Source organism: Bombina bombina, chromosome 1 (assembly GCF_027579735.1).
Source record: "Bombina bombina isolate aBomBom1 chromosome 1, aBomBom1.pri, whole genome shotgun sequence".
Lineage (NCBI taxonomy): Eukaryota > Metazoa > Chordata > Amphibia > Anura > Bombinatoridae > Bombina > Bombina bombina.
The window spans coordinates 216,230,268-216,253,429 of NC_069499.1; the positions used below are offsets into that span (position 1 = coordinate 216,230,268).

The 23,162-nt window shown below is 39.9% G+C and overlaps 1 protein-coding gene across 1 annotated transcript in view; it reads right to left on the reverse strand.

The window, feature by feature from the left end:
- The window catches only part of ZFYVE26 (zinc finger FYVE-type containing 26), a gene marked incomplete at its 3' end in the record, with an annotated part of 634,764 nt that overhangs the window by 191,649 nt on the left and 419,953 nt on the right, over nt 1-23,162 (reverse strand). The window contains 2 exon segments of the mRNA XM_053697844.1: nt 9,050-9,186; nt 11,187-11,353. Coding sequence (XP_053553819.1) covers nt 9,050-9,186; nt 11,187-11,353 — 304 coding nt within the window.

A 23,162-nucleotide genomic window follows, 5' to 3' on the forward strand; every position in this document is an offset into this window, starting at 1 on the left:
TAGTTTAGAAGAGAGTTGAAATACCTTCCTTTAATTTACATACCATAAGTGTAATCTAAACGTTATAAGAGAAGTGTGAAGGAGTGAAAAGAAAAGAAGAGCATAGAAACAGAGAAGGAAATGAAGGAAAGAGAAAGGAGTGCTGATCAATCTCACCAGAACAAAGTATATATCTTAGTTGTTGAGCTGACTATCGTCGCCGACACGAAAACCCACTCAAAACTTTCATTGGTCACGTATATACAAAATTAATAGTTACAGATACCCGTGTTTGATATAGTGTGGAGAACTTTTAAAATCTAGCGTGATAGGATGTCTTGGTTATGAGTGTTATGTTTGAGATAGTATTCCCAAGTAGCGAGCATTTCCGCGTACATGTTCATTTTATCATTTTTCAAATAGTAGTATTCCTCTAATTCTAAGAATTCTGACACTCTACCAGACCACATCGATAATGTTGGGGCTGTCTTGCACTTCCAGTTTTTCGCTATTAGGAACTTAATGCTATTCGTCATCACATAAAATAGTTTTTTATATGGTTTGTGCTTAATTTTGGGGGGACTGCACAACAACCACACCAATGGGTCCAAAGGAAACTGAGTCTCCAATATCAACTCAATTTCAGTTATGACTAGTCTCCAAAAATGTTGTATTGTGTTGCACCACCACCACCACATATGGGCCATGTTGCTACCTCCATGACCACATCTCCAACATCGGTCTGACCTGTGATGGAATAAGCGATGATTTTTCTTGGGGGTGAAGTACCAACGGTGCAGGATTTTTACATTTATTTCAACCATTGAGAGAGAAACTGACATTTTTGTAATATTTTGAAAAATTGTTGTGCCTGTTTGAGGTAAAATTATTATTCCCAAATCATCTTCCCATCTCTCAAGATATGGAAGGACATAGCCGGGGGGATTTGTTGTAAGTATTTTATATATCAACGATATAGTATGGGAAAGCGGGTGCATAGGGATTCGAAATTTGTTAGTGGTCTGACCATGTTTCTGCTCTGCTCGTGCGATGAGATGAACCCGGTGTACCCTGTGGGGTAGTTAAACCAATTTTGAAAATAGGTATACCCTTTGTCCAGCAAGTCTTTCTGTGAGAGGATCTTGTCGTCTGACGTTATCATGTGAATGAAAAAATTATTGTGAATTGACCATTGTCTATGAGTGAGGTGAGAGAGGACGGTTTAGAAGAAATATATGTAGTTTTGGAAAGGATTTGTTCCCATGTAGCATAAGTTTCCAAGATCAATGGGGTGCTGTGTGTCATCTTGTGGTGTGGTTTTTCTAAACTCCAACATAGTCTGCCCAAGTGTGGGACTCCTGAGATGTAATGCTCCAATTGTACCCATCTTTTGTGATTATAATGAATATGCCAATCTACTATTCTTTGTAAAAAGATGGCTTGTCTGTATAATGTAATGTTAGGGATACCCATTCCACCTGATAAACCATAATGATATGGTTAATTCTAGGTGGTTTTCTAGCCCAGACAAAGTCACTAAACGCTTTTTGAATACTTAAAAGGTAAGATGGTGGCAGTGGGATTGGCAGCGATTGGAGTATATATAACAATCTTGGAAATATGTTCATTTTGAGGGTGTTTATTTTAACTGACCATGATAATCTTTTTGATAACCATGAGGAGAGATCTCTAACAATAGTTTTTTTGATAGATTCATAGTTCTTGGTAAAGGTTTCTTCGAGTGTATTTGCTAGGTCTATTGCTAAGTAGTGTAGTGTGTTTTTGCATGTAAAAGGGGTCATTTGTTTAACTCTAAGAAGAGTAGAATTATCTAGATTAATGTTTAGCACCTCAGATTTTGTAGAATTGATCTTAAAATTGGAAATTGTGTGAAATAGGTGAAATTCTTGTAATAATGGGGGAACAGAGTGTTCTGGGTCGGTGAGTGAAAATAAAATATCATCCGCGAAAAGGGAGAGGACATATGAATGTGAACCTACTTGTTTCCCCTTTATATTGGGGTTTTGGCGTATCTTAGTCGCGATGGTTTCAATAAAGCACGCAAATAGAAGGGGAGAAAGGGGGCAGCCCTGGCGAGTTCCATTGGTTATATTAAAAGGGGCAGGCAGGGTTCCATTTATTAGTAGCTTGGCGTTGGGTTGAGAGTAAAGGGAAAAGATTGGGGCCAAAGCCCATGTGCTCCAATGTAGCTCTTAAGAATAACCAGTCAACACGGTCAAAGGCCTTCTCTGCATCTATAGACAGAAGGATCCCTCTGTCTTGTAGAAAGTGGATAAGATTTAAGGCCCTGACCGTGTTGTCTTTAGCCACTCTCTTTGGTATGAATCCTACCTGGTCCTGGTGAATTATATCTGGCAACAGACAGTTCATACGGTTGGCCAGCACTTTCGCAAATATTTTTATATCAGAGTTTAGAAGAGAGATTGGTCTGTAATGTGATGGGTGATCCAAAGGTTTATTAGGTTTTGGTAGTAAAATGATGTGAGCCTCCAGTGAACTAGAGGATAATGACTTAGATTCATCTATGTAATTAAAAAAATGAGTAAGGTGGGGTAAAAGTTCCTCCTGAAATTGTTTGTAATATCTGTTACTAAATCCATCAGGACCAGGTGTCTTGCCATTTGGAAGGTCTTTGATAACCGCTTTGATTTCCTCTAGTGATATTGGTTCTTCTAATTGAGATTTTTAGTGAGAGGATATTTGAGGGAGGTGAAGGTCTGCTAGAAATGTAGCTATTGCTCTAGATTTAGTGTCATGTGCTAATGGAGATATACTGGCCGGGTTATTTAGATTATACAATTTTTGATAGTAATGCCTAAATGTATTAGCTATGGATTTGGAAAAGAAATGTTCGTTCTTTTGGTCATCTTTAATGCGTAAAATATATGATTTATGTGTTTTTTGTTTTAGATAGCGTGCAAGAGCACTTCCCGATTTATTCCGTCCCTCATAATGTGATTGTTGCAATTTCAAAGTTTGTCTTTTGTGTTCTTTATTATAATAGGATGCTAGTTTATCCCTTTCCTGTTGCAGGGCGATTAGCAAGAGGTGATCCTCTGGGGATTTCTTATGTTTCTGTTCTAATGATTCTATGTTAGCTAAAAGGGATGCTAGATAAGTACGTTTTTTTTTTCAATAAGGAGGCTTTTATGCCTATGAATTCCCCTCGTAACACGCATTTATGGGCTTCCCATATATTAGCTTGGGTTAGGTCCTGTGTGGTATTAAAGGTAAAATATTCTGTAATGGATTTTGAAATGTGTTGTGCTACTAAAGGGTCTGACAATAGAAAGTCATCTAATCTCCATATATAGTCTAAAATCGGTTTGGTAGGCCAAGTTAATGTATCCAAGAAAGAAGCATGATCAGACCAGGTAAGGGGGGAGATTTGTGTAGAGTGAAACAGTGCTAGTCCTGTAACATCGGTAAAGATGTAATCTATTCTTGTATAGAGTTTGTGGGGGTATGAATAGAAAGTATAATCTCTTTTCTCCGGGTTTGAGACCCTCCAAAGGTCATGAACAACCATATTTCTAAGGTAAGCATTGGTGCGGTGAATCTGTGAGGTACTGAAGAATGTGAGGACAAACAATCAAGTTGTGGGTTCAGAGGCATGTTCAGGTCTCCGCAGAGTATCAGAACTCCTTTTTGATGTTCTAAAAGTAGGTTAGTTACAGTTTTAAAGGATTACTTTCTGTTATAATTTTTAAGCTAAACAACTAACATATTAAAGTTAATAAACATTAATTAAAACCTACTGACCTATATTTTCTCCAAAACGAAGTTTCATAACGTTCTAAAAGTTATATCTTTTATTCGCCGATGATGTCACGTTATCCTGCCCACTATTTTCAGCACTGTGTGTTCAAAATACTTAAACCAATAACTTTGTGTTTAAAGCGCCATTTTGAAACCTAGGTATTGTAAACGGATTGGTACAGAGCAAAGGATACCCACAGAGTGGGTTTGGAAAACAATTACATTTGCAGACAAGATTTCTGATATACGGTAGAGATATGTTAATGAAATGCTATTGATAAAAAGCGTATTTGGGGTAGTTAGTTACTAACAGGCATAGAAAATATTTACTTACAGTGGCCCTTTAATGAATTTAGACTGTTTGGAATTAGGAGAGTATATAGAGACTAGTGTAACTGGGCGACCATAAAGTAGGCCTACTATTATGAGAAATCTACCCTCTTTATCCTTGACCGATTTAATTACTGAAAATGGGATATGTTTCTTAATTAAAATCCCAACCCCTTGCTTTTTGGATTTTGTATGGGAAGCATAGTAGCATGTGCCGAATTTGAATGAAAACATTTTTGGCTCCCTGCCTTTGATGAAATGAGTTTCTTGTACAAAGACTATGTCTGCTTTATGCCTCTGAAAATCATGCAACGCCTGGGATCTTTTAGCCGGGATGTTTAGCCCCTTAGCATTAATTGTCTGAATTCTTAGAGTCTAAGGGTTTGTGGGTGTATCGCGAGTTAGCCATAAAGGGGCAAGTAAATGAATGTTATGGGTATTGTTGAAAAAAGTGAGGCACGTGCAGAAACGACTGCGCAGCTACTTATTTTGTGGCGTTTCTGGACAGACAGATCAGCAAGAAGAGAGAGAAAGATACAAATATATAGCATATAAAAAAACAACAATAATGTTGGATTCAACAAAAGTAACATATGTGAGGATGTGTTTCACATTCTTTGGCCCTTATTATACAAGAAAGGGTGCACTAATCAAGTTAATCTAACAAGTCAAACATTTCCGTTCTTACAGATTTGCAAAGTTTGATAACATAACACGGACAGAAGAACATCAACTGCCCACACAGTTTCTACAATCCAACGTAGTTTACCTATTTTTAACCTATTTGGTTTAGTTTCATATCCTCCAAATCCCACCAGATCTATATATACAAATAATTAAATAACAACAACTAAATATAGAGGGAAAACCATAGAGCCTAAATAACTTTTAGGACCCAAAATCCCTTATAACTTATCTCAAGTGAAGACTATACTATAGTAGAGCCTTCGTATAATTGTGAAACTTTTAAATACATGGCATTATGTAGCATAACATGTGTCCAAGCCAATGCTTCATTGTGTGTCCCTTGGTTGAGAGTCTTCTGACTACTTTCCCATTGAAGAGCTTCCCTATTCCTACCTATGAGGCTATATATAATGGGGAGGTGTACCCCCCAGTAGAGTAGACTATTTGTATCCTGCCTTATGCCTAAATTGTATTGATATAACCATCCTATAAGAGTGTATATAATACATGTATACTTATATTTTCAATTTTCTATATTTAGAAATACTGACATTGTTTAATGGTAAATTTAAGGAGGAAGTGCAAGCCAGGGAAAACATTTCGGAACATATACAATAAACATACGACCTGCATTCACGTGACTGTCCAAGGTCCCAAGCAAAGAGATGCTCCAGATGTACATCCCCTCAATTAACTGAAGGGTCTTTAAGTTTCTTTTTGGAGACAAGAGTCCATTGGTCACCACGTTGAGTTTGGCGGGGGGGTTGAGTTCTTATGACGAGAATCTTGCGTCTGATGTTGTAGGCTTGGGAATGACAGGTTGAGACCCTTCGACAAAGCGTCAAGGTCCTCCAAATCTTTGTAGATGAAGGTTTTACCATCTTTTTGAATTAGGAGACTAAATGGAAATCCCCATCTGTATCGTATTTTGTTTTCCTGTAGGGTGGTGGTAATAAATTTGAGAGAGCGTCTCTTTTCAATTGTTGTGGGACATAGATCCTGAAATACTTGGAGGGTTTGACCTTGGAAAATAACAGGACTTTGTGCTCTTGCCTGTTTCCAGATGGTTTCCTTATGTTGATAAAAGGCAAATTTCATGATTAGACTGTCTGGATTAGGCTTCGGACGAAGAGCTCTATGCGCTCTTTCTATTGAAGAGTCCGTTAGTTCCAATGATGGAGCCAGAAATTTAAAGAGTTGCAGTAGGTATGTGGTTATATTTTCATAGGTAATGTCCTCAGGGGTACCTCTAATACGCAAGTTATTGTGACGATTCCTATTATCATCAAGATCTTCCACCTTTAATTGCAAATCCTGAATTATTGAGTCTTGGCAGTTGAGGTGTTGAGTATTATCACTATGACTATGGACTCCATGCTTTCCTGCCCTTCCTCCAGGCATTCTATCCTGGAGCCCAATTCACCGATATCTTTTTTAATGGACGATATTTCAGTTTTGATAAAGGACTTTAGGTCAGCAATGTCTGATTTTGATGGTAGGGCAGCTATTGTATCTTGAATCTGAGTTAGCTGTTCTATGGAAGACTGAGGAATTTGTGCGGAAGCTTGAAATGCTATTTTGTCAGATTGTGTATCACTTATTGACTCTGAATGGGAGGTCTGCACTTGTAAGGAAAAGTAGGAGCTTACTGATGGCACCTCCAATTAATTCGCTCTTTTGGTCTGTCTATTAGATTTCCTCGCTGCCATATGCAGAGAAAGTGGAGGTGTAGCTTTATTATGGTGAATAAAATGGCAGCTATCTACTTAGAGCCCTGAATTTAGTGCTTGTTTTTAACCCTGCCAGAGCATCTGTTACTGAAAATATCACTGATAGGGTACCGGAACAGATTTTGTCTGTTCAGCTGAGTATAACGTCTTTCAAGAATCCATCTATAAGCTTACATTTGGGACCCCTTTATAATCTGAGCGCAAACAGCTCACCCCAGAATCTGGCTTAAAGTGCTGTTTGTGTTATTATAAAGTAATACCTTTCCTCTGATAGAAACCAGCTTATCACATATCTCCCATGCAGACTTTTATGAATATATATGAATAAAGTAGTTAGGTTGGGTAGCGTGACCACTTTCACACTTAGACATGCAGAGTAGTGTTGTTTTTACTAGCCATGTGGTTGGTTAATGGGCGCAGATCTAGAACGCCTAGGGTCAAGTCTTACCCTGACGTCTATTGATCCGGTGCTTAGCGGTCGTGTAACTCCTCCACATTTGAAGGATCTGCTGTGATGACTGGATAGTCCATTTGTTTATCTGGGCGTGTGTGCCATTTGTAATTCAGGCCCAATTTTTTAAAATGGCGACCTGAACTTTCAGCCGGGACTGAGCAGTCGATTACCGTTTCGGTCAGCATGACAGTTTTATCACCAGCTTGTTCCCCGGGTGTTCAGGGAGGCTGTCTTCACTTTGCACCTAGAATAAGTAAGTTTATGGGCCAAATGACTGTGAAAGGCCACGGAGCTTCACAGCAGTGCGTCCATCCACGTGCACGGCTATGCCCCGTCTCCGGGCTTTTTGATCCCTTTTAAGTTGTTTTTAGTACAGGATTTATTTTTAGAATAGGGCTTTATTGTTTTTTTTTTATAAATTCCAAAAAGAGCTTAAATCACTTTAGAGCAATGACCTACCAAATGCCTTTTTCAGGGCAACCTTTTTTTTTTAAGATAAGATTTCTTTTAAGAACACGTTGTTGTTTTTTGAGCAACAAAAGAGCTATAATTTCTTTAGGGCACTGCCCTACCAAATGCCATTCAAAGAGCAATGTCACTTAATGCCCTTTTTTTAGGATAGGGAGGTTTTTTTTAAGTTTGGCTTTTTTTTGGGGGGGGGGGGGGGTGTTACTTTTATTGTACAATGGGGTTGTAGTTTTTATATGAAAAAGTGCTAAGTCGCTTTAGGGCAATGCCCTACAAAAAGCCATTCTAAGGGCTATTGTTATAGTAACTTATAGTGTTAGTATCCTAAAGGGGTCCTTAGTTTTATTATAGGCATAACTGTTTTTTTTATTTTTGGTAGTATTTTTTTTCTGTAAAGTTAGTTTTTTTTTTAAGTTTGTGTAAATTTAGTGTTTGTTATAGCTTGTAACTTAGGAGGCGTTAGGCTTAGAGGTGAGGGGGAGGTTAGGTGTTGGGTAGAAGTAGTGTAGGAGTAGTTAGCGTTCGGGGGTTGTGGCGGTGTAGGGGTTAATGGGTTAGGGGCTTACTGTGTCGGGGGTTGTGGCAGATTAGGGGTTAATAGGTAAGGGGGCTTATTGCATTGGGGTGTTTGGCAGATTAGGGGTTAATAGGTAAGGGGGCTTATTGCATTGGGGTGTTTGGCAGATTAGGTGTTATTAAGTTAGGGGTCTTATTGCATTGGGGTGTTTGGCAGATTAGGTGTTATTAGGTTAGGGGGCTTATTGCATTGGGGTGTTTGGCAGATTAGGTGTTATTAGGTTAGGGGGCTTATTGCATTGGGGTGTTTGGCAGATTAGGTGTTATTAGGTTAGGGGGCTTATTGCATTGGCGGTTGTGGCGGATTAGGGGTTAATAGGTTTGGGGGTTGTGGTGTAGGGGTAAGAAAGTAGACGGATTATTGTGGTGGGCTATTAGTGGTTTAAGGGTTAAGTAGTGTAGGGTTAGTTTGCAGTGGTGAGTTCTGTTCATTTAGGGGCACATAGTTATAGTTGGCCATTGGGATGTTCAGTAAACCGCCTCTCGGCAATGCCACCAGTTAATATAGATGTTGGCAGCTTGGAATATTTCACCAGCTCTCTCAACATCACAGCGGATTCCTATGAATATATTGTCGCATCGCAGCACTTTTCATCATCAGGGCCTAAGGGTCAGAATCAGATGATCAAAAACTCGCAGCATATCACCTAAGCAAAGAGCTTTAGATTGTAACCAGTAAAACTGAAGTCCTAGCACTTGATTGGTAAAGCAGTTGGAATGTTCATTTTTGACGGGTGTCTCACAAAACTTAAAATATACTTTTTTCTACCTCAGAAAGCATCCATTGTAAATAAAAACGATATCATCTAATTTGCCTCACATTGTAAGCATGTTTGTCACAAACTCCTTTACAACTTAGCTTGTTTATTTTGCAGCGCCGATTTCATGCTTTCACCTTTATGTAACTTATGGAGTCAGATCAAATGAAATACCATAATTACTGATACTTCTAAAATATTTTAATGGTTTGTTATTTTATTATTATGCTGGTTCTAAATAATAAAAAAAATCTTCTTCTACAGTTACAACTGCCCAGAACACTTACTTAGTTGAGAAATAGTTGTGACATTGATCACACACACGGGCTGGGTTTTCTCGACATCCTTCAACTACCATCTTCTTCATGGAGCAGGAACTGCAAACCAGTCTTCCACAACGTCTACAATGATGTCTGCGATTAAACTACATGAATGAAATTAGGTTAACGAAAACAAAAAAATCATGTCAGAGTAACACAACATCATAGTCAAACTTGAGCTTTCTAGACTCACAAATGTGATGATACAGGTGCATTTTATTCAAGGAGAGGTTAACAGTTTGATATTGTAATATAAAATTATTATGATGTAATTGTGCATAGTAAAAGAACTTTGCAATATAAAGGCTTCCCAAGGCTAACCTTATTACAAATATCTCCCTAATTTGCAGTTCATCATCTTTTCTGCTCACATTAAACAATGGAGATTTTGTCAACACAATGACAGTGGCAAGTGCTGCCATCTCCAGATTGGCTCCTCCAAATAAGAAAAGTGGTAGGTATAATAAGACCATTAAAAACAATTGCAGGAAACAAGGTGTTCATCTGTTCTAATATAGTTCAGGCTCTGATAATATATGTTACTATATTGGAACACTGCAAAAGCTGCATACAGTACAGCAACACAAGATATTTCAGAATGTTTTAAAAATTCTAAAGCTGCTGATGATTCAAGTTTATATAAATAGATCCCAATCACAAATATATGGGTGGTGATAAATTAGCAATTTATTTTAACTACTGTAATTATCTATATTGCATTATCCTCAGTCATCCACCATCTTAAGGAGATATTTCTGCATTAAGTTTTGTCATTATATAGTGGTGTAGTGCAACTAAGTGCCTACCTCACAGGACCAGTTTAAAACAATTGTTCTAATTAAGGTTTGCAAAAGTAGAAGCTAATTAAATTGCACCAATTGATAGTTGACTAAATGGACAGTCTACACCAGAATTTTTATAGTTTTAAAAGATAGATAACCCCTTTATTACCCATTCCCTAGTTTTGCAGAACCAGCAGTATATAAATATACTTTTTACCTCTGTGATTATCTTGTATCTAACCTTCTGCAAACAGCTCCCTTATTTCAGTTCTTTTGACAGACTTGCATTTTAGCCAACTAGTGCTGGCTCATAGGAACTCCATGTGCGTGAGCACTGTGTTATCTATATGACTCACATGAACTAACACCCTCTAGTGGTGAAAAACTGTAAAAATTCCCCTTAGACAAGAGGCAGCCTTCAAGGGCTTAGAAATTAGCATATGAACCTCCTAGGTTTAGCTTTCAACTAAGAATACCAAGAGAACAAAGCAAAATTGGTGATAAAAGTAAATTGTTTAAAATTACATGCCCTATCTGAATCATGAAAGTTTATTTTGGACTAGACTGTCCCTTAAGGCTAATCAGTAAAAACAAAAATGCCTTTTATACTTATTTGATGGCTCATATTACCTATGACATACTACCTGTATGTCATGTCGATGCCATTAAAGGTTTAAAGAGTAATAAAGTCAAAATTAATATTTAATGATTCAGATAGAACATGCAGTTTTTAAACAACTTTTCCATTTACTTCTACAACCGAATTTGCTTTATTCTCTTGGTATTCTTCATTAAAGGGTAAACCTACATGGGTTCAGGAGCAACAATGCACTAATTGGAGCTAGATAAACACATCTGGTGAGCCACCAATCACAAGCTAGCTAGTAGTGCATTCCTGCTCCTGAGCCTACCTAAATAAGGATACCAAGAGAACAAAACAGATTTGATAGAAGTAAATGAGAAAATTGTTTAAAAAAATTGCACAATCGATCTAAATCACGAAGGTCTAATATTGACTTTACTGTGCCTTTAAAAAATTATTTAAAGCAAGGTGCGTTAAATGATTCAGGTATAAAGCAAAGTCTTCATCATCACCCAAATCTCATAGCGAAAAAACAAAAAAATTAGCGTTTATAATAAAATTACATTTATAGAATATAAGAGGCTTTCAATAATCTGTAAACAATTTGATAAAAAGTGGTGGGAAACATCATAGCAAAAATGTGGACAAAAATAGTCAAAATACTGGCAGTTTTCACTAATTTACTTTCAACTTTTCAATGAAAAGACACTGGATCCACTAGGAAACATTTTGTTCTTACCATAGTGAATCTCTCATTTTTACAGACCATGCAGGTAATTTCAGTCTCATCTGGTATCCATTGTGTTTTTGCTGGAGGTTTATCAGGAGGTACAAACTCTGGAGAGGACTTCATTCTCCTTAGCCCTTTATCTTGAGGAGTTGTAGGTGTCTGAAACCAAGTGCGATCTATAATACAAACAAAAACATATTATGCTTACCTAATAAATTTATTTATTTCATGGGGGCGAGAATCCACAATCCATTTCTCCTGGAAATTACTCTTCTGTACTACTAGGAGGCGGAAAAGATTCCCAAAACCCAAGAGCCCTATAAAACACCTCACACATACCTCAGTCTAACATATAGACACGCATTGTGATTTAAGTAAAAGGTATAAGAGCCATAATAGGACCTTCATGGCTATCATATTTGGGCTTATCATGGTTAGGTAGGATAGCAGTTGTTAAGATGTCCATACTCCCAAAAATATTATATCTATTTCAAGCAGCCCCACTGCCTCTTTCAAACCATATCTTATATCACTACAGACATGGATTGATTAATTTATTTGGGAAAAACATAAACCTGGAATGAAAAAAACATAATTTATGCTTACCTGATAAATTCCTTTCTCCTGTAGTGTAGTCAGTCCACGGGTCATCCATTACTTATGGGATATTAACTCCTCCCCAACAGGAAGTGCAAGAGGATCACCCAAGCAGAGCTGCTATATAGCTCCTCCCCTCTACGTCACACCCAGTCATTCGACCGAAAACCAAACGAGAAAGGAGAAACTATAGGGTGCAGTGGTGACTGGAGTATAATTTAAAATTTAGACCTGCCATAAAAAACAGGGCGGGCCGTGGACTGACTACACTACAGGAGAAAGGAATTTATCAGGTAAGCATAAATTATGTTTTCTCCTGTTAAGTGTAGTCAGTCCACGGGTCATCCATTACTTATGGGATACCAATACCAAAGCTAAAGTACACGGATGACGGGAGGGACAGGCAGGATCTTTATACGGAAGGAACCACTGCCTGAAGAACCTTTCTCCCAAAAACAGCCTCCGAAGAAGCAAAAGTGTCAAATTTGTAAAATTTGGAAAAAGTATGAAGAGAAGACCAAGTTGCAGCCTTGCAAATCTGTTCAACAGAGGCCTCATTCTTAAAGGCCCAAGTGGAAGCCACAGCTCTAGTAGAATGAGCTGTAATCCTTTCAGGAGGTTGCTGTCCAGCAGTCTCATAGGCTAAACGTATTATGCTACGAAGCCAAAAGGATAGAGAGGTAGCAGATGCTTTTTGACCTCTCCTCTGTCCAGAATAAACGACAAACAGGGAAGAAGTTTGGCGAAAATCTTTAGTTGCCTGTAAATAAAATTTCAGGGCACGGACTACGTCTAGATTGTGCAGAAGTCGTTCCTTCTTTGAAGAAGGGTTAGGGCACAATGATGGAACAACAATCTCTTGATTGATATTCTTGTTAGTGACTACCTTACGTAAGAACCCAGGTTTAGTACGCAGAACTACCTTATCTGAATGAAAAATCAGATAAGGAGAATCATAATGTAAGGCTGATAACTCAGAGACTCTACGAGCCGAGGAAATAGCCATTAAAAACAGAACTTTCCAAGATAACAGCTTGATATCAATGGAATGAAGGGGTTCAAACGGAACCCCCTGTAAAACGTTAAGAACTAAGTTTAAACTCCACGGTGGAGCTACAGTCTTAAACACAGGCTTAATCCTAGCCAAAGCCTGACAAAAAGCCTGAACGTCTGGAACTTCTGACAGACGTTTGTGTAAAAGAATGGACAGAGCTGAGATCTGTCCCTTTAAGGAACTTGCAGATAAACCCTTTTCTAAACCTTCTTGTAGAAAAGACAATATCCTAGGAATCCTAACCTTACTCCATGAGTAACTCTTGGATTCGCACCAGTGTAAGTATTTACGCCATATCTTATGGTAAATTTTCCTGGTAACAGGTTTCCTAGCCTGTATTAAGGTATCAATTACTGACTCCGAAAATCCACGCTTTGATAAAATCAAGCGTTCAATTTCCATGCAGTCAGCTTCAGAGAAATTAGATTTTGATGTTTGAAAGGACCCTGAATTAGAAGGTCCTGTCTCAGAGGCAGAGACCAAGGTGGACAGGATGACATGTCCACTAGATCTGCATACCAGGTCCTGCGTGGCCACGCAGGCGCTATTAGAATCACCGATGCTTTCTCCTGTTTGATCCTGGCAATCAAACGAGGAAGCATCGGGAAGGGTGGAAACACATAAGCCATCCTGAAGGTCCAAGGTGCTGTCAAAGCATCTATCAGGACCGCTCCCGGGTCCCTGGACCTGGACCCGTAACAAGGAAGCTTGGCGTTCTGGCGAGACGCCATGAGATCCATATCTGGTTTGCCCCAACGTCGAAGTATTTGGGCAAAGACCTCCGGATGAAGTTCCCACTCCCCCGGATGAAAAGTCTGGCGACTTAGGAAATCCGCCTCCCAGTTCTCCACTCCTGGGATGTGGATCGCTGACAGGTGGCAAGAGTGAGACTCTGCCCAGCGAATTATCTTTGATACTTCCATCATCGCTAGGGAACTCCTTGTCCCTCCCTGATGGTTGATGTAAGCCACAGTCGTGATGTTGTCCGACTGAAACCTGATGAACCTCAGAGTTGCTAACTGAGGCCAAGCCAGAAGGGCATTGAGAACTGCTCTCAATTCCAGAATGTTTATTGGAAGGAGACTCTCCTCTTGAGTCCATGATCCCTGAGCCTTCAGGGAATTCCAGACAGCGCCCCAACCTAGTAGGCTGGCGTCTGTTGTTACAATTGTCCAGTCTGGCCTGCTGAAGGGCATCCCCCTGGACAGATGTGGCCGAGAAAGCCACCATAGAAGAGAATCTTTGGTCTCCCGATCCAGATTCAGCGTAGGGGACAAATCTGAGTAATCCCCATTCCACTGACTTAGCATGCACAATTGCAGCGGTCTGAGGTGCAGGCGTGCAAAAGGAACTATGTCCATTGCCGCTACCATTAAGCCGATTACCTCCATGCATTGAGCCACTGACGGGTGTTGAATGGAATGAAGGGCACGGCAAGCATTTAGAAGCTTTGTTAACCTGTCCTCTGTCAGGTAAATTTTCATTTCTACAGAATCTATAAGAGTCCCCAAGAAGGGAACTCTTGTGAGTGGTAAGAGAGAACTCTTCTCCTCGTTTACTTTCCACCCATGAGATCTTAGAAATGCCAGTACTAACTCTGTATGAGACTTGGCAGTTTGAAAGCTTGACGCTTGTATCAGAATGTCGTCTAGGTACGGAGCTACCGAAATTCCTCGCGGTCTTAGTACCGCCAGAAGAGAGCCCAGAACCTTTGTAAAGATTCTTGGAGCCGTAGCCAACCCGAAGGGAAGAGCTACAAACTGGTAATGCTTGTCTAGGAAGGCAAACCTTAGATACCGGTAATGTTCTCTGTGAATCGGTATGTGAAGGTAAGCATCCTTTAAATCCACTGTGGTCATGTACTGACCTCTTTGGATCATGGGTAAGATTGTCCGAATAGTTTCCATCTTGAATGATGGAACTCTTAGGAATTTGTTTAGGATCTTTAAATCCAATATTGGTCTGAAGGTTCCCTCTTTTTTGGGAACCACAAACAGATTTGAGTAAAACCCTTGTCCGTGTTCTGACCGCAGAACTGGATGGATCACTCCCAATAGTAAAAGGTCTTGTACACAGCGTAGAAACGCCTCTTTCTTTATCTGGTTTGTTGACAACCTTGAAAGGTGAAATCTCCCTTGTGGAGGAGAAGCTTTGAAGTCCAGAAGATATCCCTGAGATATGATCTCCAACGCCCAGGGATCCTGGACATCTCTTGCCCAAGCCTGGGCGAAGAGAGAGAGTCTGCCCCCCACTAGATCCGTTACCGGATCGGGGGCCCTCACTTCATGCTGTCTTAGGGGCAGCAGCAGGTTTTCTGGCCTGCTTGCCCTTGTTCCAGGCCTGGTTAGTTTTCCAGCCTTGTCTGTAGCGAGCAACAGCTCCTTCCTGTTTTGGAGCAGAGGAAGTTGAAGCTGCTCCTGCCTTGAAATTACGAAAGGCACGGAAATTAGACTGTCTAGCCCTGGGTTTGGCTCTGTCTTGAGGCAGGGCATGGCCTTTACCTCCCGTAATATCAGCGATAATTTCTTTCAAACCGGGCCCGAATAAAGTCTGCCCCTTGAAAGGTATGTTAAGTAGTTTCGATTTAGAAGTTACATCAGCTGACCAGGATTTTAGCCACAGCGCTCTGCGTGCCTGAATGGCGAATCCGGAATTCTTAGCCGTAAGTTTAGTTAAATGTACTACGGCATCAGAAATAAATGAATTAGCTAGCTTAAGGGTTTTAAGCTTAAGCGAAATCTCATCTAATGTCGCTGAGTCAAGGGTCTCTTCCACTCAAACCAAAATGCTGCCGCAGCCGTGACAGGCGCAATGCATGCAAGGGGTTGTAATATAAAACCTTGTTGAACAAACATTTTCTTAAGGTAACTCTCTAACTTTTTATCCATTGGATCTGAAAAGGCACAGCTATCCTCCACCGGGATAGTGGTACGCTTAGCTAAAGTAGAAACTGCTCCCTCCACCTTAGGGACCGTTTGCCATAAGTCCCGTGTGGTGGCGTCTATTGGAAACATTTTTCTGAATATAGGAGGGGGTGAGAAAGGCACACCGGGTCTGTCCCACTCCTTAGTAATAATTTCAGTAAGTCTCTTAGGTATAGGAAAAACGTCAGTACTCGTCGGTACCGCAAAATATTTATCCAACCTACACATTTTCTCTGGGATTGCAACTGTGTTACAATCATTCAGAGCCGATAACACCTCCCCTAGCAATACACGGAGGTTTTCCAGCTTAAACTTAAAATTTGAAATGTCTGAATCCAATTTATTTGGATCAGATCCGTCACCCGCAGAATGAAGCTCTCCGTCCTCATGCTCTGCAAATTGTGACGCAGTATCAGACATGGCCCTATCATTATCAGTATACTCATCCCAGAGTGATCTCGTTTACCTCTAAGTTCTGGCAATTTAGACAAAACTTCAGTCATAACATTAGCCATGTCTTGTAAAGTGATTTGTAATGGCCGCCCTGATGTACTTGGCGTTACAATATCACGCACCTCCTGAGCGGGAGATGCAGGTACTGACACGTGAGGCAAGTTAGTCGGCATAACTTCCCCCTCGTTGTCTGGTGAATGTTGCTTAACATGTACAGATTGACTTTTATTTAAAGTAGCATCAATGCAATTAGTACATAAATTTCTATTGGGCTCCACCTTGGCTTTTGAACATATTGCACAAAGAGTTTCCTCTGTGTCAGACATGTTTAAACAAACTAGCAATTAGACTAGCAAGCTTGGAAATACTTTTCAACTAAATTTACAAGCAATATGTAAAAACGTTACTGTGCCTTTAAGAAGCACACAAAAAACTGACACAGTTGAATAAAAATGAACCGGATTAGTTATATAAACCAAATTTAGCAAAGGATTGCACACATTAGCAATGGATGATTAACCCTTAATATCAGAAAAAAAACGTATAACAATTGACAATATAAGTGTTTTTATCACAGTCAAGCACAGTCTCACAGGTCTGCTGTGAGTGATTACCTCCCTCAAAACTAGTTTTGAAGACCCCTGAGCTCTGTGGAGACGTCCTGGATCATGCAGGGAGAAAAAGACAGACTGTGACTGAATTTCTGATGCGTAGTAAAAGCGCCAAAATAGGCCCCTCCCACTCACACTACAACAGTGAGGGAAGCTCAGTAAACGGTTTTAATTTAAAATAAACGACAGCCATGTGGAAAATAAAGCCCAAAACAATTTTCACCAAGTACCTCAGATAATTAAACGATTTAACATGCCAGTAAACGTTTAAAATCTAATATATGAAATGTCATTAAAAAGCCTGCTGCTAGTCGCTCACACTGCAAGTTAGGCTAAAAGTTATATGCATACAGTATTTTCCCAGTGAAGTGCCATTCCCCAGAAATACTTAAGTGTAAACATACATACATGTCAGCCTGATACCAGTTGCTACTACTGCATTTAAGGCTGTACTTACATTATATCGGTATTAGCAGTATTTTCAAAGTCAATTCCATTCCTTAGAAAATAATATACTGCAACATACCTCTTTGCAGGTGAACCTGCCCGCTGTCCCCTGATCTGAAGTTACCTTAATCCTCAGAATGGCCGAGAACAGCAAACGGATCTTAGTTACGTCCGCTAAGATCATATACAAAAACTCAGGTAGATTCTTCTTCAAATTCTGCCTGAGAAGGAAACAACACACTCCGGTGTCGTTTAAAATAACAAACTTTTGATTGAAGATATAAAAAACTAAGTTTAATCACCACAGTCCTCTCACACATCCTATCTATTAGTTGGGTGCAAGAGAATGACTGGGTGTGACGTAGAGGGGAGGAGCTATATAGCAGCTCTGCTTGGGTGATCCTCTTGCACTTCCTGTTGGGGAGGAGTTAATATCCCATAAGTAATGGATGACCCGTGGACTGACTACACTTAACAGGAGAAAACAATATTATACAGACCAATAAAAAAAATGGGGGCTGGGCGCTCCCAATATCCTGTTCTACTATCAGGCCACTCATTTATCTTGAATCACACAATGGAATTTCCAATCGCCACATAAGCTATGGGTGAATTTAGAAGAAGACTAAAAATTTAAAAGATCAATGTTGGATACCTTCAAAAGATAGAAACAAAAATTTAACTTGTAACCCTCATATTTGAGACTTTAAAAATATGGCATACCTTTATGCGCAAATATCCCAACCTTTCCTCTGCTCCTTCTCCTCTCATGCCTTTAATAGGTAATAAGAGTTTTGTATTTTCACATATATTAACTGGATTAAAATAAGAAAAAAAACACACCTTTATACCTATTTTTAAGGTTTTTGATGGTCATTCCCTTAAAACATTTATCACATTAAAACAGGAATTTCTCGACTTCCGGTGGGCGGCTCTCTAGGATGGTGGCAGGTTTCTTTTGCTCTGCAGAAAAACTTGGATTATTTAGAATAATTGCCACTATTCCTTGCCATTCGTGCCTCCCTTGACAGATTAAGCTGTCCGGGAACTTCATACGAACAAAAGAAAATCCATCTCTTCTACCCCGGAAGGCACATTAAAGAAACATTTAAGACTTTACCCACCGCATGTACCCGCTATAGCCATGCAGTGTGCAGCTGAACCATTGCTGACTAAAATCTCGGACATATTCATACCCTTATTTGATTCCCTCACTGCTCAATGCTCAAGCCTAAGTGATGTAATTCGGCAGCAACTGGCCCGGACCCCAGATGGCGGGGCTCGGCGATGTGCTGGGAAAGAGTTGGCGCCAACCCTGGAACAAGAAGCAGTGAACCCCATTTTGGATGATGGGAAAGCAAGTAGCACGTCAAACTTCATGCAAGAGTTGATAGAGCCCGCAGCTTTTTATACTACAGTTCCCGGTACTGCTCGAGGAAACAGTGGAATTTGTCCTACACTGCCTTACTCTGCTGACCCGCTGCAGGTTTATCACCCAGGACATTGCACTAAGCTGACCCCGATATGCCCACCTACCTACAACATAGGCGAAAACAACGCATTTACACGCACTCATCAATGTCCACAGCGTTTTTTCTCAATGGGGTTACTTTTCCCAGGCCGCCCTGTGTTCTATGTTAGCTGGCTGCCAGACTTGCGCAGCCGATCGCTGGTTCGGGGCAGAATTGGTATCGGCTAGAGTGGCAGGATCGTACACAGGCTGACTCAGATGGTGTTGGGATTAACCTGGCTGACCCCGGCAGTCTGAACAAAATACAATGCTAAGTTGTGCAGGACTTCATATGGATTTTTGAACTGAACCCATTTATTATGTAAATATGTTCAATGCTCTTAGATAGATCGAGCTGGTGAAGCAGTGTGATGTCAGACTGCCGTTCTCAGGTTCAAATGTTATATGTTTAATTTTCTTGTATCTGCAATCATACTTTCCCTTCCCCATCCCCCTGCTGGCTCCACTGCAAGTTGCCTGCTCCATATTTAACGGAACATCACCTTGATTGATCTAGGGTGTTAAATCCTGACTCACATGCTGTTCTTCTTAGTACCTAGGCATAACACTCTTTTGCCAAAACTTGATTATGTTTATTAGAAAGCGCCACAACAAGAAATGCATAAAATCAGAACAGCCTCTTATGGGCGACGCCAGATATTGCTCTGTAACCCTTTTGAATGTCCTTAGATAGTAGATATGTAGCTGAACACCCTACTATTATTATAATCAATGGACTGGACTAATGGTATAAATATTGTAGCGGTGTTATGTAATCCAGTGGCGTGGTGCCACGAATGCTAAGACTCTAGGTAATTTTATGGTTGGGATTGGTTGATTGGTATGTCCTGTTTGTGTGATTGGTTTACTTGCTTAGTCTGTGTGCTTGGAGTTAGCGTCAAGTGAAGGAAGGTTCATTAGGGGAAGATCGATGTGACACTGTAATGTTAGCCTGTCTGTTTCAAGTTTAGAACTTATCTGTCTAATTCTTTTGCATCTGCACTTACACTTCCCCTTTCTTATCTTTCCGCCTGAGCGAAAAAGGATCTGTGAACAGTTTTACCCTATCTTGCCTTTTATGCAATCTGTTTGTCCCACATTTAAAGGAACACTATTCTAGGTGAGCCAGAATACAGGGGACACACACGCTATTACCATCAGAACTTAAAATTAATAGATACTTATCAGCACCTGATCATATTCTTTGGAAAGTACCAAAAACCAGTAACGCACAAAACATTTTTAAAGCAGCCTTTAATCAAAGACGTCAGATTTCTCTCTTGGTAATTCTTCTGAACAGTCTCTTGCATTATCTACATAGATGAGAACCCTACTTTCATAACCTAAGATGGGTAATTTATCCCCTCTGTAAAATTTTAGTTGGCTTAAACTCGGTTACTATATATAAGTATACTCCTACAAAACACCTTAAAATCTCCTTATGCCTATATTATTATGTACCAACCCCTGTTTCAAGGAGCAAATAAGTGGAACATATCATACTCTGACCTTGCTGATTTTGCTCTACTTACATTCTATTGTGGGCTTGTATCTGAATGAGGCTATCAACTGAGTCTAATCGTCTCCTTTACTATGGTCAGGATAACTTAATTTTGGACAGGTTTGTCACTTAGAATGTCAACATGTAGCCTAGTTACATGGAAAAACATAATTTATGTAAGAACTTACCTGATAAATTCATTTCTTTCATATTAGCAAGAGTCCATGAGCTAGTGACGTATGGGATATACATTCCTACCAGGAGGGGCAAAGTTTCCCAAACCTCAAAATGCCTATAAATACACCCCTCACCACACCCACAAATCAGTTTAACGAATAGCCAAGAAGTGGGGTGATAAGAAAAAAGTGCGAAAGCATAAAAAATAAGGAATTGGAATAATTGTGCTTTATACAAAAAAATCATAACCACCACAAAAAAAGGGTGGGCCTCATGGACTCTTGCTAATATGAAAGAAATGAATTTATCAGGTAAGTTCTTACATAAATTATGTTTTCTTTCATATAATTAGCAAGAGTCCATGAGCTAGTGACGTATGGGATAATGACTACCCAAGATGTGGATCTTCCACGCAAGAGTCACTAGAGAGGGAGGGATAAAATAAAGACAACCAATTCCGCTGAAAAATAATCCACACCCAAAACAAAGTTTAAATCTTATAATGAAAAAAACTGAAAATATAAGCAGAAGAATCAAACTGAAACAGCTGCCTGAAGTACTTTTCTACCAAAGACTGCTTCTGAGGAAGAAAACACATCAAAATGGTAGAATTTAGTAAAAGTATGCAAAGAAGAAAAAGTTGCTGCTTTGCAAATCTGATCAACCGAAGCTTCATTCCTAAATGCCCAATAAGTAGAGACTGACCTAGTTGAATGAGCTGTAATCCTTTGAGGCGGAGTTCTACCTGACTCAACATAAACATGATGAATCAAAGACTTTAACCACGATGCCAAAGAAATGGCAGAAGCCTTCTGACCTTTCCTTGAACCAGAAAAGATAACAAATAGACTAGAAGTCTTCCGGAAATCTTAGTAGCTTCAACATAATATTTCAAAGCTCTAACTACATCCAAAGAATGCAACAATCTTTCCTTAGAGATCTTAGGATTAGGACACAATGAAGGAACTACAATTCTCTACTAATGTTGTTAGAATTCACAACCTTAGGTAAAAATTTAAATGAAGTTCGCAAAACCGCCTTATCCTGATGAAAAATCAGAAAAGGAGACTCACAAGAAAGAGCAGATAATTCAGAAACTCTTCTAGCAGAAGAGATGGCCAAAAGAAACAAAACTTTCCAAGAAAGTAATTAAATATCCAGCGAATGCATAGGTTCAAACGGAGGAGCTTGAAGAGCCCCTAGAACCAAATTCAAACTCCAAGGAGGAGAAATAACAGGTTTTATACGAACCAAAGCTTGTACAAAACAATAAATATCAGGAAGACTAGCAATCTTTCTGTGAAAAAAGAACAGAAAGAGCAGAGATTTGTCCTTTCAAGGAACTTGCAGACAAACCTTTATCCAAACCATCCTGAAGAAACTGCAAAATACTAGGAATTCTAAAAGAATGCCAAGAAAAATGATGAGAAAAACACCTAGAAATGGAAGTCTTCCAGACTCGATAATATATCATCCTAGATACAGATTGACGAGCCTGTAACATAGTATTAATTACGGAGTCAGAGAAACCTCTATGACTGAGAATCAAGTGTTCAATCTCCATACCTTCAAATTTAAAGATTTGAGATCCTGATGGAAAAAAGGACCTTACGATAGAAGGTCTGGTCTTAACGGAAGAGTCCACGGTTGGCAAGTAGCCATCCGGACAAGATCCGCATACCAAAACCTGTGAGGCCATGCTGGAGCCACCAGCAGAATAAACGAACTCTCCTTTAGAATCTTGGAAATCACTCTTGGAAGAAGAACTAGAGGCGGAAAGATATAAGCAGGATGATACTTCCAAGGAAGTGACAATGCATCCACTGCTTCCGCCTGAGGATCACTGGATCTGGACAGATACCTGGGAAGCTTCTTGTTTAGATGAGTAGCCATCAGATCTATTTCTGGAAGTCCCCATATTCGAACAATCTGAAGAAATACCTCTGGGTGAAGAGACCATTCGCCCGGATGTAGCGTTTGGCGACTGAGATAATCCGCTTCCCAATTGTCTATACCTGGGATATGAACCGCAGAAACTAGACAGGAGCTGGATTCCGCCCATACAAGTATTCGAGATACTTCTTTCATAGCCAGGGGACTGTGAGTCCCTCCTTGATGATTGACATATGCCACGGTTGTGACATTGTCCGTCTGGAAACAAATGAACGACTCTCTCTTTAGAAGAGGCCACGACTGAAGAGCTCTGAAAATTGCACAGAGTTCCAAAATGTTTGATTGGTAATCTCGCCTCCTGAGATTCCCAAACCCCTTGTGCTGTCAGAAACCCCCATACAGCTCCCCAACCTGTCAGACTTGCATCTGTTGAGATCACAGTCTAGGTTGGAAGAGCAAAAGAAGCCCCCTGAACTAAACGATGGTGGTCTGTCCACCACGTCAGAGAGTGTCGAACAATCGGTTTTAAAGATATTAATTGAGATATCTTTGTATAATCCCTGCACCACTGGTTCAGCATACAGAGCTGAAGAGGTCGCATGTGAAAGCAAGCAAAGGGGATCGCGTCCAATGCAGCAGTCATAAGACCTAGAATTTCCATGCATAAGGCTACCGAAGGGAAAGATTGAGACTGAAGGTTTCGACAAGCTGAAACCAATTTCAGACGTCTCTTGTCCGTCAGAGACAGAGTCATGGACACTGAATCTATCTGGAAACCTAAAATGGTTACCCTTTTCTGAGGAATCAACAAACTTTTT